Genomic DNA, 14,036 nt, shown 5'->3' with positions numbered 1-14,036 from the left:
ATTGATCTCCAGGGAGGATGCCTGTTAGAGGACTGTGCCTTCTCCATAGCATACTACAACAGCATTTCAACAATTTAGAGCTAACGATATTCCTTCTGTACTTTTATAATTTAGGTAAAGGCTCGTTTAGTTAAAATGGGAGCACTTAACTCTATGAATATTTTTCTTCGTCAAGAAATTGACCGCATGCAGAAGGTAATCACAGTTGTCCGCACCAGCTTGATTGATCTGAAACTAGCCATAGAAGGAACTATTGTTATGAGTGAGGCAAGTAAAGTACTTTTACTACATATGGAATACTGTGCTTTAAATTGATTTAAACTAAATTGATTAATTGATTTTCAACTAAATTAATTGATTTATTTTGAATATTATTTCATTCCTTCAGAATTTAAGAGATGCACTTGATAACATGTATGATGCTCGAATCCCTCAAGTATGGAAAAGAGTATCTTGGGAGTCTTCCACACTTGGCTTCTGGTTTACTGAACTTTTGGATAGAAATGCTCAATTATCTACTTGGATATTTCAAGGAAGACCAAAGGTATTTTGGATAACTGGATTCTTTAATCCACAAGGTAAGACTACTGAAAAGACTTGAGTAGTAATGTATTGAATGGTAATTTAATGGTTATACAGCCAGAGTGTGTCACAGAAGCCAAGATGAAAAATGGGTTTAATGTGCACTCATACCCCATAAAGCCAACCTTAGCCTGGGCTCCATTGAATAAAGCATGGGCAGCAAGGCAAGGGTGGTGGTTCTGCCCCTCTGCTCTGCTCAGCTCTGGTGAGAGGCCATCTGGAGTGCTGCATCCAGCTCTGGGCCCCTCATAGAAAGGATGTGAACCTGCTGGAATGAGGGCAGCAAAGGGACATGAAGATGATCAGAGGGCTGGAGCACCTCTTTTATGAAGGCCAGAAGGGAGAGCTGGGGCCATTCAGCTGGAGGAAAAAGCTCTGGGAGTGACCTTTATAGCACCTTCCAGTACCTAGGGGCTACAAGAAAGCTGGAGAGGAACTTTTCACAACTGCTTTTAGTGATAGGACAAGAGAGGACAGATTTAAACTGAAAATGGGTAGGTTTAGAACTGATATTATGAATAATTCCTTACTGTGAGGGGCTGAGGCATTGGAACAGATTGCCCAAAGAAGTGTGAGTGCCCCATTTCTGGCAGTGTCTAAGGCCAGGTTGGATTTTATTTGATCTAGTAGAATTCTGTAATTCAAATTGGTGTTTTGGGGTTTTTTTCAGTGACCCTGACCATGGCAGAGGATTTGGAACTAGATGATTTTTACAGTCCCTTTCAACCCAAACCATTCTATGTGATTCTGTGGTTGTCTGATCTTTTAGTCTGACCCAAAAAAAAATATTTTATACTACAAAAAGGAAAACGTATGGTTAATAAATAAAATAATTTATCTTGTTGACATATTGTAGCTTCTAAAAAAAGTATACTTAATGAAAATGATCCAGCTTTTAAAGAAAATATTGTTTTTCTGTGGTTTGAAACTTTTTAACTCACTTTAAACTATGTTGCAAACATATGCCACTTTTGTCACTTGTTCCTATTTTGGTCCCAAAGCAAAGTTTGCTATCATTAGTAAGGCTGCTTGTTTTCAATACAATTCTGGTTATCTGTCTTTAAGTTCAGTGCAGAACCATGCTAATAACTGAGCAAGATTTTATGTTATCATATGAGATAATTACTAAGTGTCTGGCTTAATTTCTCAAGGATTCCTTACAGCAATGAAACAAGAAGCAACTCGAGCACATAAAGACTGGGCTTTAGATAAAGTTGCAGTACATAATGACGTGCTAAAGCAAACCAGAGAAGAAATCACATCATCTCCTTCTGTATGTATGACATGCAAAGATGTTTCAGTATTAATTTTGGTATTTAGTTTATATTATATACCACTGAGTTATTTTGGATTGATAGAGGAAAAAGTCACTACTGTCTTCACCTTAACGTCTTTGCTTAGCATAGAAGCCAAATGCTAAATATAAAGATGTTAATTAATTTAGAAAAACATTTAATTAAAATAACTGTTCCATTGTACCACCTGTTGATTTTTGGAATTTATAGTAATGTTTACATGCAACTTTTTATTATATAGACTTCACTAAACAACTTGTGTTGCCTTCCATTTCAGTAGTATTATCTTCTGAAAAAGGATTATATTATAGTTTAAAATGAAATAGTTTGAAGATATATCAGATATTTTTTATTGTAAAATAGATATTACTTTTAATGGTTTAAGACAATTATTATGCTTTTATGTTGTGATGTGTGTCCTTACCCTTCACACAGGAAGGAGTATATATCTATGGGCTCTACTTGGAAGGTGCAGGCTGGGACAAACGAAGAAGCATACTCATTGAGTCTACACCAAAGATTCTTTTTGTTCAGCTGCCTGTGCTCCATATGTATGCTGTTGATTCCACCAGACCTAGGGATCCCAAGCTCTATGTTTGTCCCCTTTACAAAAAGCCCATGAGGACAGATTTGAACTTTATTACAGAGGTATTTTTAAAAACAGTAAAGTCTCCAGACCACTGGATCCTGAGAGGAGTGGCCCTTCTCTGTGACATCAAGTAAGCTATTTTTCCTATGATAGCAACAGAGAAATAAGTGGCGCACGTAACAAATTAAATGTGTAATTCTTCTAGTGCTCTTTATTTGGTGGCTACTTGTCATTATACTAGTAATTGCATTTCAGTCTTGGCTTACTGATTTTTTTTTCTTTTTTCAGTAAATTCAGTTTGCCCTGGCTGTTTGTTGACAGTTTTAGAGTAAATCTTTCCAAATAAGTTCACTGCTTGTAGTCTTTGAAGTATACATTATATTACTTTAAATGGATATTTGCTTTAATAATGTAAAATAAAATGTTATTAAATCTTAAAAAATTAAAACTTTGCTTTTTTTACATTCTTTCACATTACAACTTTTAACTTGTGTTTCAGTGACATATGATGACAAATTTAAAATCACCTAGATGAAAATAGAAATTCCTAGATTCTGCACAATACACACCTTATTTTCTTTGAGTCTGCAGGAAATTATGTAACAGAAAAATATATTTTATCCATATTTTCTTTTTGGGCTTTCTCAGAACTCACTTATTCTTGTTAAACGATCTAAATTAAGCAAAACTACACCAGGAATGTTTGTCTGGAATATCTGATGGAGACTAGTATGTTTTCTGTCCCGTTTAGTTGTGTGGGAACAGAAGTAGAACAGTTCCAACTGCTAAATATGGATGCTTTTTTAAATTAAAGAACCAGTATAATTATTTTTAATTATAATATTTAATAATTAGAGAACAAGTATAATTATTTTTCTGCATTTCTGCATTTTTATATTTTCTGCTATTTTTTAGCTCTAAAGTGTAGGTTGCAATCCTTGAAATTACTCTCACAGCATTATTCTGTGATACTCAGGAATATCCTATGAGTTTTCCAGACATAATTAGTATTAAACTAATTCTGTTCATGTAACACTAAACAAGATGTGCAGTCTACACTATCTCTTAAATAATCTCCAAATGTTTATTCCTTCAGATACTTTTATTTGGCAACAGAGATTTTAACTTACACCCACTGGATGATGTTTTTCCTTTTACCATTCAAGAGTGTTCAAATGCATCTGCTGTGACAAAGGGCAGCTACTTGACAAACTACCACTACTTGACAAAGTCCTGGGCATCTGTTGGGATGATAAAAAGCCTTTCCATGAGTTAGAGTCCTATGGCTTTCTGTTGGAGGTCATCATCCCAAAACATCTTCTCGCAGAAAGTCTGTGGCATAAAGGAAATAATGAACACACAGACCCAATATCATGAGCAGAGCAACAAAAAGTGAGATCTCTAAACGCAATTAAGGAAAATATTTCTTCTCTCTCTTCTATACATTTACTTAGATTCAAATACAAGAAACCCAGTGGCGTTGGATAACTTTTACAGTTTATATGTATTTTTAGAAGTTGTACCACAGAACATCTGCAAAAATGGAAAAAAATATCTGACTTTGCAATTGCAAAAGACTTTTCCCTAAGTAATCACAATATTGATGATAGAACTTGTGGTGGGTTGATCAGCAGCTAAGTACCCAGTTGCTTGCCGCACCCTGCCTTGCCCAAACAGAATGTGGCAAAGAATTGCAAGATCAGAAGCTGAAAATGAGGGGACCAAGATGAAGACTGTTTAATAAGTGAAGCAAAACCGCACACACAAGAAAATTGAATTAAGGAATTTATTTACTGCTTCCCACTGGTAGGCAGATGTTTAGCCACTTTCTGGTAAGAGCCTTAACACACATAATAGTTACATGGTAAGACAGATTCAGTGAGAACAAATGTCCTCTATCCTACTCCTTTCCTGAAGTCTTTGGTGCTGAACATGACATCATGTTTATGGAGTGTCCCTTTGGACAGTTTGAGTCAGTTGCCCTGGCTTTTCCCCCCCCCCCCATGTTCTTGCACACATCCAGTATACTTGCTGCAGGGGCAGAGGAGAAAACAATTCATCTCCAAAATCCAGCACAAGAGCTGTATATATTCATTCCTAAAAGTTTTTTTTTTCCCTGGTCTAGTCTTTCACCCTAATTACAATGGAGAAAAAGTATGTAACCTTGCATGCCTCCACAGGTGGAAGTTGTTCACTGACACATTTGCAAATGAAAGTCTATATGGTAAAATAGCAGGAAAAGTGCAAATTAATATGCTGTGTTACACAACTTACTCTGAAGATGATTTTATTCTTCGTCCAGCATAATACCAAGAATAGAGATGAATAGTATATTATCTCAACTATATCATATATTGCATCAGATATTGCATCTTGAGAGCATCTCTTTCTTGTTTGTCAGAGTCCAGTCCCCATTTCCCATCTTCTCTGAGCCTGTCTAGGGGTTTGTTCCATTCTCTTTTCTCAATACCATGCATTAGCTTACTACTTTGAGGTTACAGTGAATGTTAATTTTCATAAGCTTTCCAGTTAATTTACGGAAATAGTCTATTTTTTGTGACAAGAATAATCTACTATGTATTCAGATGTCTATTCTTTTTGTCTCTGCATGCTTCAAGAATATTTAGGAAGTATTTTCATATGTGGGGTAGTATTCTTACACTTAATTTGTTTACAGACAGCTCTTCAAACATCTGAAGAGGTGCAGTTAATTACTTGAACCACAGGTCATTCCTCCCAGCTGTCATAATCTATAGGAATTCAAGATCTCAATTCAAGAATTTTGCACCCAGGAATCCTCTATAGTGTTGTTATAAATTGTCGTGACAATTTAGAAGGTACAATTTAGATAATCATTCATGAAAGCCAATTTTATTAACTCAGCAAGCAGTAAAGCAAGTAAGAGCCAGTTGGGACAAGCAGAGCGACGCTTCCTCTTAGTGTCCCGCACACAGTGCATGCCTTGGCTGAGGAGGTTCCCTTTTTTATACAGTCCCTGGATCTGTGTCTTCCTGGATTGCATCAGCGCCTAACCCTCATGTTGCTAGGGCGTCTTCTTCTGCCTCCTGGTGGTCGTGGGTAGGGTCTTCCTCTGCTTCTTGGTGGTCGTGGGTAGGCAATCCTCCTTAATAAGGAGATGTTCTACTTCCCCTTCGTACAGCCGGAGAGCATCTTGCAGCTTCAGCTCTGCAGTTTCAGCTTCTTGCCTTCACAGCCGGATATGTGGTCATTGTGGTTAGGCGTTTCTGAAATGTTAGCTCTTAAAACAACTTTAGCAATCATATTTTATTTTAGTAATCATATTAAATTTTATTAACAAACAATAAAAATTTATTACAGTGTTGTATTATTCCCATCTGGCTGTCAGCTCGGGGAGTGCCCACTTCTCGGGGAGTGCCCACTTCCCCCCCTCTGGCGGGGAGTGCCAGAGGTTGAGGATTTTTTCCTCTGCCTCCTTTGCTCCCTGCTGGGGGCCGGGTTTACCGCTGTTGTCAGAGTTTTCCTCCTCCAGACCCCTCTTCCCCGCAGCGAGGATGCAGCGGGGGGCCCGAGGGGGCGGAGAGAAAGCACCACTGTCATTTCCAGCAGTCAGGGTCGCTCCGTGTTTCTCTGGCCCCGGCCCGGGAATATGCGGAAGACTCACCCTTTTAGTTTATAGTGAAGTGTTATCGCTGTTGGTCCTCGGGGCATTTTCGTCTCCTTTGTCCCATCTAAAGGAGGTTGGGTGACTGCCCCTCCCCCAAATCCCGCATACCCATGCCTCCCCCGTGAGCTTACTCCTACACCTTGGTAGGCATTCGAAGAACTCTGTGTCTGTTATTTCTTATCTTAGTGTGTGTAACCTTGATTTGTAGAAAGTTTGTGAGTTTGCTAGCTGTGGAAATGAATTGGTTCTTTCTGAAACTCCCACCCTCCGAAGAAATCCTGTTAAAAGAAGCAGCCCCAGATCCTCAAACCTTTGTCTCTTCCTGATGTCCCCTTTGCAAAAACAAACTGTGAAATATAACCCAGAAGAGTCCTCCCTCTGGCTTTTTTACTCGGTCTATAGACTTCTGCTCAGAGGACACTGGCATGCTCAAATCCTGATCTAAACCCAGACAGCAGCTGAGACCCCTCCAGGCTTCAGGCCAGAGAGAGAAGAAAAAACCTATATTTGAACTAGCTGGGAAAACTGGCTCAGAGTCACTATAGCTCCAGGATATTGTAATAAGCATTCAGATTCCTAAATTAACTCCAACACAGTTTGTTGTGTTTTTTAGAAGTAACTAAAAGTTACTCTCTGAACTTTTTAATGCTCGTTTACCATTCAAGTTACTGCAGTTTAAGTTGTGAGACAGTATTGTGGTGCCTAAACTCACAAAGAAAGGAACATCATGTCAGCAAAACACAAATATTTAACAGATGATCAAAAAAAAACCAAGTACTTGAAATATGACATTTAATTATTCTCCATGAGAGAAGACAATGGTCAAATAAGAGTTTTTTAGGCTTCAGGCATTAGCTTGAGCCTGTGTGAAACTAAATCACACAACTTTCTCACTCTGGCATGTGAAATCATAAGGAGAAATCCAAATAGTCCTTGGAGACGAAAAACAACCTTTGCAGGTGTTGCTTGTCACCTTGTTTACTTGTAAGAAACAGTCAAGGTGCATTGTTCTTAACTGTCCAATAATGGTGATGTGTTGGTTTCATGATCAATGAGAGTTTTACCTTCTCAGACCTTCTTGGAACTGTCTATAAAAGAAGATCTGGAAGAATAAAACTTTCTCTCTTTTGCAACCAAAGCTAGAGAGTCTGTGTTGTCACTTTGCCGTTCCTAATACAGTGCAACAAAGACCTAACTCATGAAGGTCTGTGTTTGAGAATGTAAAGAAAAACATGTCCAGAATTGGCTTAGAGAGTGTATTCACAGCATGCATTTTTCTTTCCTCTCTTGGCGTCACCCAGAAGAATTTTCCTGCCCGTTTGCTCTGATTTTCAGAGGTAATCCAAGCCAGTGAGACAAGGGAAGGCACTTCTACTCTTTCCTGCTGCTTTAGAGCAGACACCTTAATTGGGAGTCATTGATCTGCTGGTACCTCAAGATACTCACTTTTCAAAGAACTTTTTCTTCTTAGTTGATGATTCATGAGAAGCCTGAAGCTTGGTTGTGTGATGAAGTTTTATGTTACAGTGGCTAAGAATTAGCAAAAACTATGGAAAAGAGCTTGAAAATGGCAGGAAGGGGAGGATTTGTTTTCTGGCTAGGTTTCTAAATCTCACAAGACCACTGACCGGAATGAGCTTTTTCCAAGAAGGTAACATTTCAGCTAAGTTTTAACTTGAAAGATTTGTTAATTCCATAGAATCGTTTTCTTCATCTATACCCTCTGTTTCTGCCTCTAGATTCTGGTCAGCTGTAATCACAATTTGTTCAAAATATTCATAGTTTATGGCAAAACCCACTGTTTTCTTATTCAGTAACCTCATTCACTGAGCATATCTATTCTTAATAGTTAAACTAATATGTTACTTTGATTGTCTGGAAGAACATCTGGCAGCGTATATATGTGTTTAAACGAAAATAATAACAGTGGCTTCTGAAGAAATCTGAATTACAGTCTTGTCACAGCAATGCAGTTACACTCAAATATTCAAAACTCAGCAGAAACATCAATATACTTTAAACAGCAGCTTGCATGTTCCATACATTTGCTTTTCAGTATTTGTGTCAACAGAAACACATATATACTGCTGCCAGATGTTCTTCCAGACTATCAAAAGCAACATGTTAGTTTAACTATTAAGAATAGATATGGTCAGTAATGAGTTCTGTACTTCTATACATCACAAATACTTCACAAGACTTTGTAAGATTTGGTACATGTATCTATACCACACAAACAGGATATTCCTGAGGTGAGTCTAGTTTTATAAAAGCCAAAACCCCATGTCTTTTCCAGTGATCAGGACTGCCTTCAGAGTACCAAGAGTCATGCATACATTAACTCTTAGAAATCAAGTAAAACTATTTTTTAACTTAGCAATGGTCCATGATAAAGGTAAAATCCAGAAAAATACTTTGAAACTAGAAATACCTTGTGATTTTTATATAGCAGGTATTACCAAGGGTAAATAAAGCACTGCTAAAATGTATGACTCATTTCTATGCCTATTTCCATTACAATTTCTAATTAATTTGCTATAACTACATGATGATAACATCATTGAGGACATCAGAACAGTCTCGGACTTATTGCATCAACTATTTAATAAAGAAATCACTCAGCCAAGGTATTAGTTAGTTAGATGACTAGCAATTAAGGAAATTGAATACAAGACCCAACTTATTCAATTTCCACTATCTTCACGTTCCCAGATGTCAATAAGAATCAGTGATTGCATTCCACCAGTTAAAAAGTTAAATTTTTAAGACTTTATTTCTTATCTTGCTTTTGGATCTTAAAATCTGCCTTGTATTTTTGTATCCTTTATTATGATGAAAGATACTCTTCACACTATTCCTGTGAGATTTAGTCTTTATCAAAATTATTTTAGCATTTTTCATAAAATATTGAGATCTCATCCAAAATTCATTCTCAATATCAGTACCAACATTTACCTTAATTAACATACAGTTATCATTATTTTCCACCTAGCTCTCATTCAACTCCCGGGAGATGTGATTCCACCTTCTGAAAATTAAGAAAACACTACCTTTTATTATTTCCAGGACAAAATGACACACCTAAAGTGTGTCACACCTTCCTCTCTGACTTTTTGCCTTTACCCTCACCCCTGTCCCAACTCCTGGACTTTCTTTGCGGATCTACAACTTCAAATGTCTTACAATATCAGCAGGCTGACTCCTTCAATTCACCTTATGCTTCATTTTCCCAAGCAATCATGGCAAGATGTCTTAACAGGTAAACTGTCTGCAGCTTCCTGTGTATATTCACTACTCAGTAGCTCCTCCTACCATGTTTACATGCTTGTGTTTGATATTCAGTTTAGTTGAATGGTTGTTCAAGAGGTTAGCTGATTAAAACCCGTAGTGGTTTAGATTTGTCAATTCTGTTTCCCGGCCAACACACAAAAAAAATGTTGTGGTTTTAAAGCAGTAACTAAAAAATTACTAGAAAACTTATTTATTTTCTTGCTGTGAGATATGGATTAGAACAAGAGCAAAACAGGCTTAAAACTCAAAAGGAATAAAGAAAGTTTATTAACAAAACTACAAGAATAAGAACCTCCAGAAAACCCCCTTTTCTCTTACTATTCAACCATTCTCTTGTTCACATGACAACATAGAGACACAAAACTTTGGAACTTTGGTGTTTGAAACAGTCTCAATTCCTGCTAGAGTCTTTTCATCAGTCTTTGTAGAGAAACAGAAGTCTTCTTCTGCTAATCTATGGAGTTTTTCACAAGAAAACTAATTTTCTTCATAGCTTTCTATTTCTCTGATGCCAGCTGCCCGGAAATCTGTCATCAGATTTTCTCCTCCCATTTCACATGACTCTGGGGTGTGTTATGGGCCATGAGTCTAGGGATGTCATTTTTAAGGATGAGTTATTCAAAGGCAGAAGTTCTCTTCATCTGTCTCTGTGAGCTTCTCTGGAAACAGAAGTTTTCTTTCTGCCTCAAGCAGCCCCAAATCTTCAACTATTACTTCTCCCTTTCTGTTCCAGCACCTCACTGTATCACAATTACTCCACTTTTTGCTCAAAATCCACACTTTGAACACTCTATTCCTCCCAATATACTTTGTCATGAATTAAAGGAGTTTTTTCAGAACACTATTGTCCATCTCCATAGCTTTAACAGAAAAATATTTCAGCTTAATTAAAGCATCTCCTTATTCTCTACCTCTTCTGAAGCTTAATTCTTTTCTTTACTGTCTCTAAGAGTTTATAAAGTCTCTTTACATGTTGATTACTCTCTTTTTTCTTTCTCTGGAAAAAAATGATTAATCTGCAAGTCTCATCTGGGTAATGAAAAGGTTAAAATCTCGCCCAGGCTTTGTAGATGGTTCTGTGATCTCTGCCGGAGCAGCAGCTGGAGTTGTCTTCGATGGAAGATTCTTCATGGCTGCTCTGGAGAGTGTGGTCCCTGTCTCAACCCACCCCAGATCAAGAGCTTTTTTTTCCTTTCTTTACTCGTTCAGTCACAGCAAAAACTGCAGCCGAGCCAGGGACCAGGGCAATCCCCACAGGCCCCATCTCCCGGCTGGGATCCGCGGCATACCCAGCCCAGCCCCTGCCCGGGCCATATGGCCTGTGCAGGGCACAGGAAGCCAGCTAAAGCTCAGTTACCTTTCACAGCCAGGAAACAAAGAGACAAATTCCCAGGCTTAGGTCTTAAGGTGGTGTTCACAGCTTGATCTCACTTTTCAATGGTCAAAACTGCTGTCAATTCTTAGAAATGGCTAGCTGTTGGCTAGGAGAAAAACTCCCATCAGCCGCCAGAAGTTTTAGCTTCCTTAGGTGTTTCTCTTTGTTTTCTTAAATGCCAATCTTTCACAAAACCCCAATATTAATTTCTCAAAATCTGCTGGCTAATCAGCAAAGCAGGATTTCTGTGAACAGCTACTCAGAGACTGAGAATGCTCATTTGCCTTACAGACACAGTAATCCGAGAGCTGTGTTCAGTAGGTAACCGCCATTTGTTCCTGCACCTTCAGATGACCTGTGAGCAGGCTGCTGAATAGCAACAGAAATGAAGGATGGTTAGGATCACCCTCTCTTTTTAGGGGGATGTTTATAATGTGATAAGCAACAGATGCCTCAAAGACATTGTGATTAGAAGTTTGTGATCTCCTTCTCACTGAGCACAAAAAGTCAAAATACTGTAACAGAAATGGCCATGTAAATGTAAATGAAAGCCATTAAACCTGTATAATTACAATCTAGAGAATTTAATCTAAAGAGTACCCTTCTCTCTCTCTTTAGTCACAGTCATGATAATACATGGGAAATCCAAGAAACAGGTTCCCAAATTCACTCATTCATGCAGGGAATGTTTTGATAGGAAATGCTAGACCATAAAGTTTTATTTTTCAAGAGACACATCCTGTCCCTCTTCAAAGGACATTTTTCTCAAAAATCCACTAGATACTGCAGACAAGCAACAAAATACTTGTCTAAGTATTTGGGAAGCATTTTACTGAGGGGGATACAGGTCCTACTTACAACGCATCTAGCAGCAGAGTAGACAAATTCTCTCTGTCTCTTTGGAAAAAAAACCAGTATTAGATCATAGTGCAAGATGTACAATGCAGTCTTCCTCTTCTGTACTGAGGTTTCCCTTGGTGGGAAAACATTTAATGGAGGCATTTCCAAACAATTTCTTCATGGAAAAAATGGTATCACAACAAAAGAGGTAGGTGGAAAAGTAATATTTCAGTCAATTTTACTTAAGAATAAGAAGATTTATAATTTCTTCCTTTGTTCTGTGGGTCATTGCTTCCTATTTTCTTGAGAAAATGAGGAGAGAAATTGAATTCTTTGTGAATTTCTTACCATCATTAGTTCATCCTAGCAGCCTTCTGTAGTCCAAAACACAATTCTTAACAAACTTTTTGAACGGGTGTTTTAATACGGAAATTTTAAATAGGAGTCAGGGATTTTGGTAAGAAATTCAATCTGTAATAAAAAAGTTATTTTCTATTATATTACAAGACTGCAACTAGCTTTGACAATTCTAATTCTGTAATTCTAAGATTTTTAAATATATGAATGACAGGATCATATTCACAAATTGACACAGTCATATGAATTCTTCAACAACATTTTAAGGAAAATATTTAAATCAATTTCTTCTTTATAAGACAGAGAACTGTATTGTTTTGATATTAAATACCTATCTAAATAGTGCCCTCCATACAAGCATTACACAGAATAAATTCCACAAAGCAGCTAGACTCCAAAAGTAAATTCAACTATTTTCAGTTCATTATGTAGTTTACAAAACTTTAGTTTAAAAAAAAAAAAATATTTGCACTCATTTCTTTGTCATCATTAAGAAATGTATAGCCTAAAGTATACAAGCAATACTGTCTGACAGCTGAGAAATGGAGCTGTCTATTACTTACGACCACACCCTTATGCGTCTGGAAAAACAAGTGAGCAACAGATTATGTTCATTAATTCTGAGTATGCATCTATAATTATGGAAAGCTGGTTGATTTCAACACTTTAGCTTTTATTGACCTTGGAAGGATCTTTACTGACAGTTCCTCCTGTTGATATATTTTATATATTAATAAAGGCCTGTATGCACAAACCAGCCTTTAAAATAAGTCATGATATTAAAGGCTAAAGTCCTTGAAACCTTCATACAGAAGAGAGAGTAAAGCAAAACAATATCCTTGTGTGTAGGAGAAAAAATGTAAACTGTGTGTGTTAGCCAATAGTAGCTTGCTCTGCCTGTGGACCCTGTAGAACCCTATAAAAGGTGTGCTAAAGATAGAAATAAACGGTGTTCACGATTACTTCTGTGAAGACTGGTGAATAGCTGGAGGTCTCTCAATATCTGGTGCCCAAACAGGGACCTCCTGCGGGCAGGAGGGGCTTTGGAGCCACGGAGGAGATCTGGGTGCGGGAAGCCGTGGATTGGCACCGGATAGGCAGCCTGAGCACAATGAGGCATGGTGCAGTTGGACGTGGAAATTCAGGTTGCTGGGGGAGACCGAGAGGCGGGGGTGTAGTAGAAGGGTCGTAACCTTCCCTCCCGCAGTTTGCTGCTAGCATGGAAGCGGAATGTGCGGCAGCGGAAAAACTGCTTCTTAGCATCCTCATTAAACGAGGCGAAGCAGCCCGGGAAAAGGACCTGGATATGCTCATTATATGGGCTAATTATCACGGGCATTTAGTAGTGCCACCACTGCTCTTTGCAGTGAAAGAACGGACTGATATATCAGTTCTGATAAGGGAAACGGCAATCACGAAAAAGAGCAAGGACACTGTGTCTCTCGGTCAAACTTGGCAGATTGTAATTAATACCTTAAAAAACAGAAAAGCAAGATATGCTGAGGCTGTGAGCCCCCTAATTCTACCTGTGTCACAGCGGCAGATGCCTTTACCTCCCACTGCTGGGTAAGCACTCCTACCTATGCTGCCCTTGGAGAGAGGGAGGGAGAGTCAAAGAGAAGAAAATAATGAGAAAAAAGTTCCACAGCGAAAGCTGAAACAATGAACAGAATCTGTTCAGTTATGGCAGGATGTGATAAATTTGGAACTATTTGCTTCATTTTTGGAGTCACTTTTAAAACTACAATCTTATTTAAGTTCCATCTTTACTACCCTGGAAGAAAAGAAGCCAAATTTAGGCTGGTTTCCACCTGAACCAGGGGGACATGGGGGAGCACTGAGGTGTGAGCAGAGAGCGCGGGCACCCTCGGGGTAGAAGCAGCACAAGAAAAGTTCCAAGGCCACGCTGATAAGCTGCAATGATCGCCATTGTTAGCACCTGGCTGTGAGAGACTTTTCGTGTAACATCGCCTGCTTTTGCAAAATCGTGCCCTTTTTTTCTCTATCTGCGAACAACAAGAGAGATTGAGAGAAAAAACTGCATTTGTTAAAGTTAACTTT

At 38.2% G+C, this 14,036-nt stretch overlaps 1 protein-coding gene across 1 annotated transcript in view; it reads left to right on the top strand.

Moving 5' to 3' along the window:
* The window catches only part of DNAH8 (dynein axonemal heavy chain 8), a 121,122-nt gene extending 118,305 nt beyond the window's left edge, over positions 1–2,817 (top strand). Inside the window, 4 exon segments of the mRNA XM_033512619.1 lie at positions 115–267; positions 389–578; positions 1,734–1,855; positions 2,313–2,817. Of these exon segments, the coding sequence (XP_033368510.1) occupies positions 115–267; positions 389–578; positions 1,734–1,855; positions 2,313–2,600 (753 nt within the window). The 3' untranslated portion in view covers positions 2,601–2,817.
* Positions 2,818–14,036: the final 11,219 nt, after the last annotated feature.

The sequence above is a fragment of the Parus major genome, chromosome 3, assembly GCF_001522545.3.
Source record: "Parus major isolate Abel chromosome 3, Parus_major1.1, whole genome shotgun sequence".
In the NCBI taxonomy this organism is placed as follows: Eukaryota; Metazoa; Chordata; class Aves; order Passeriformes; family Paridae; genus Parus; species Parus major.
Note: the sequence above shows the minus strand (reverse complement) of the source record. Positions and strands in the feature narration are given on the sequence as shown.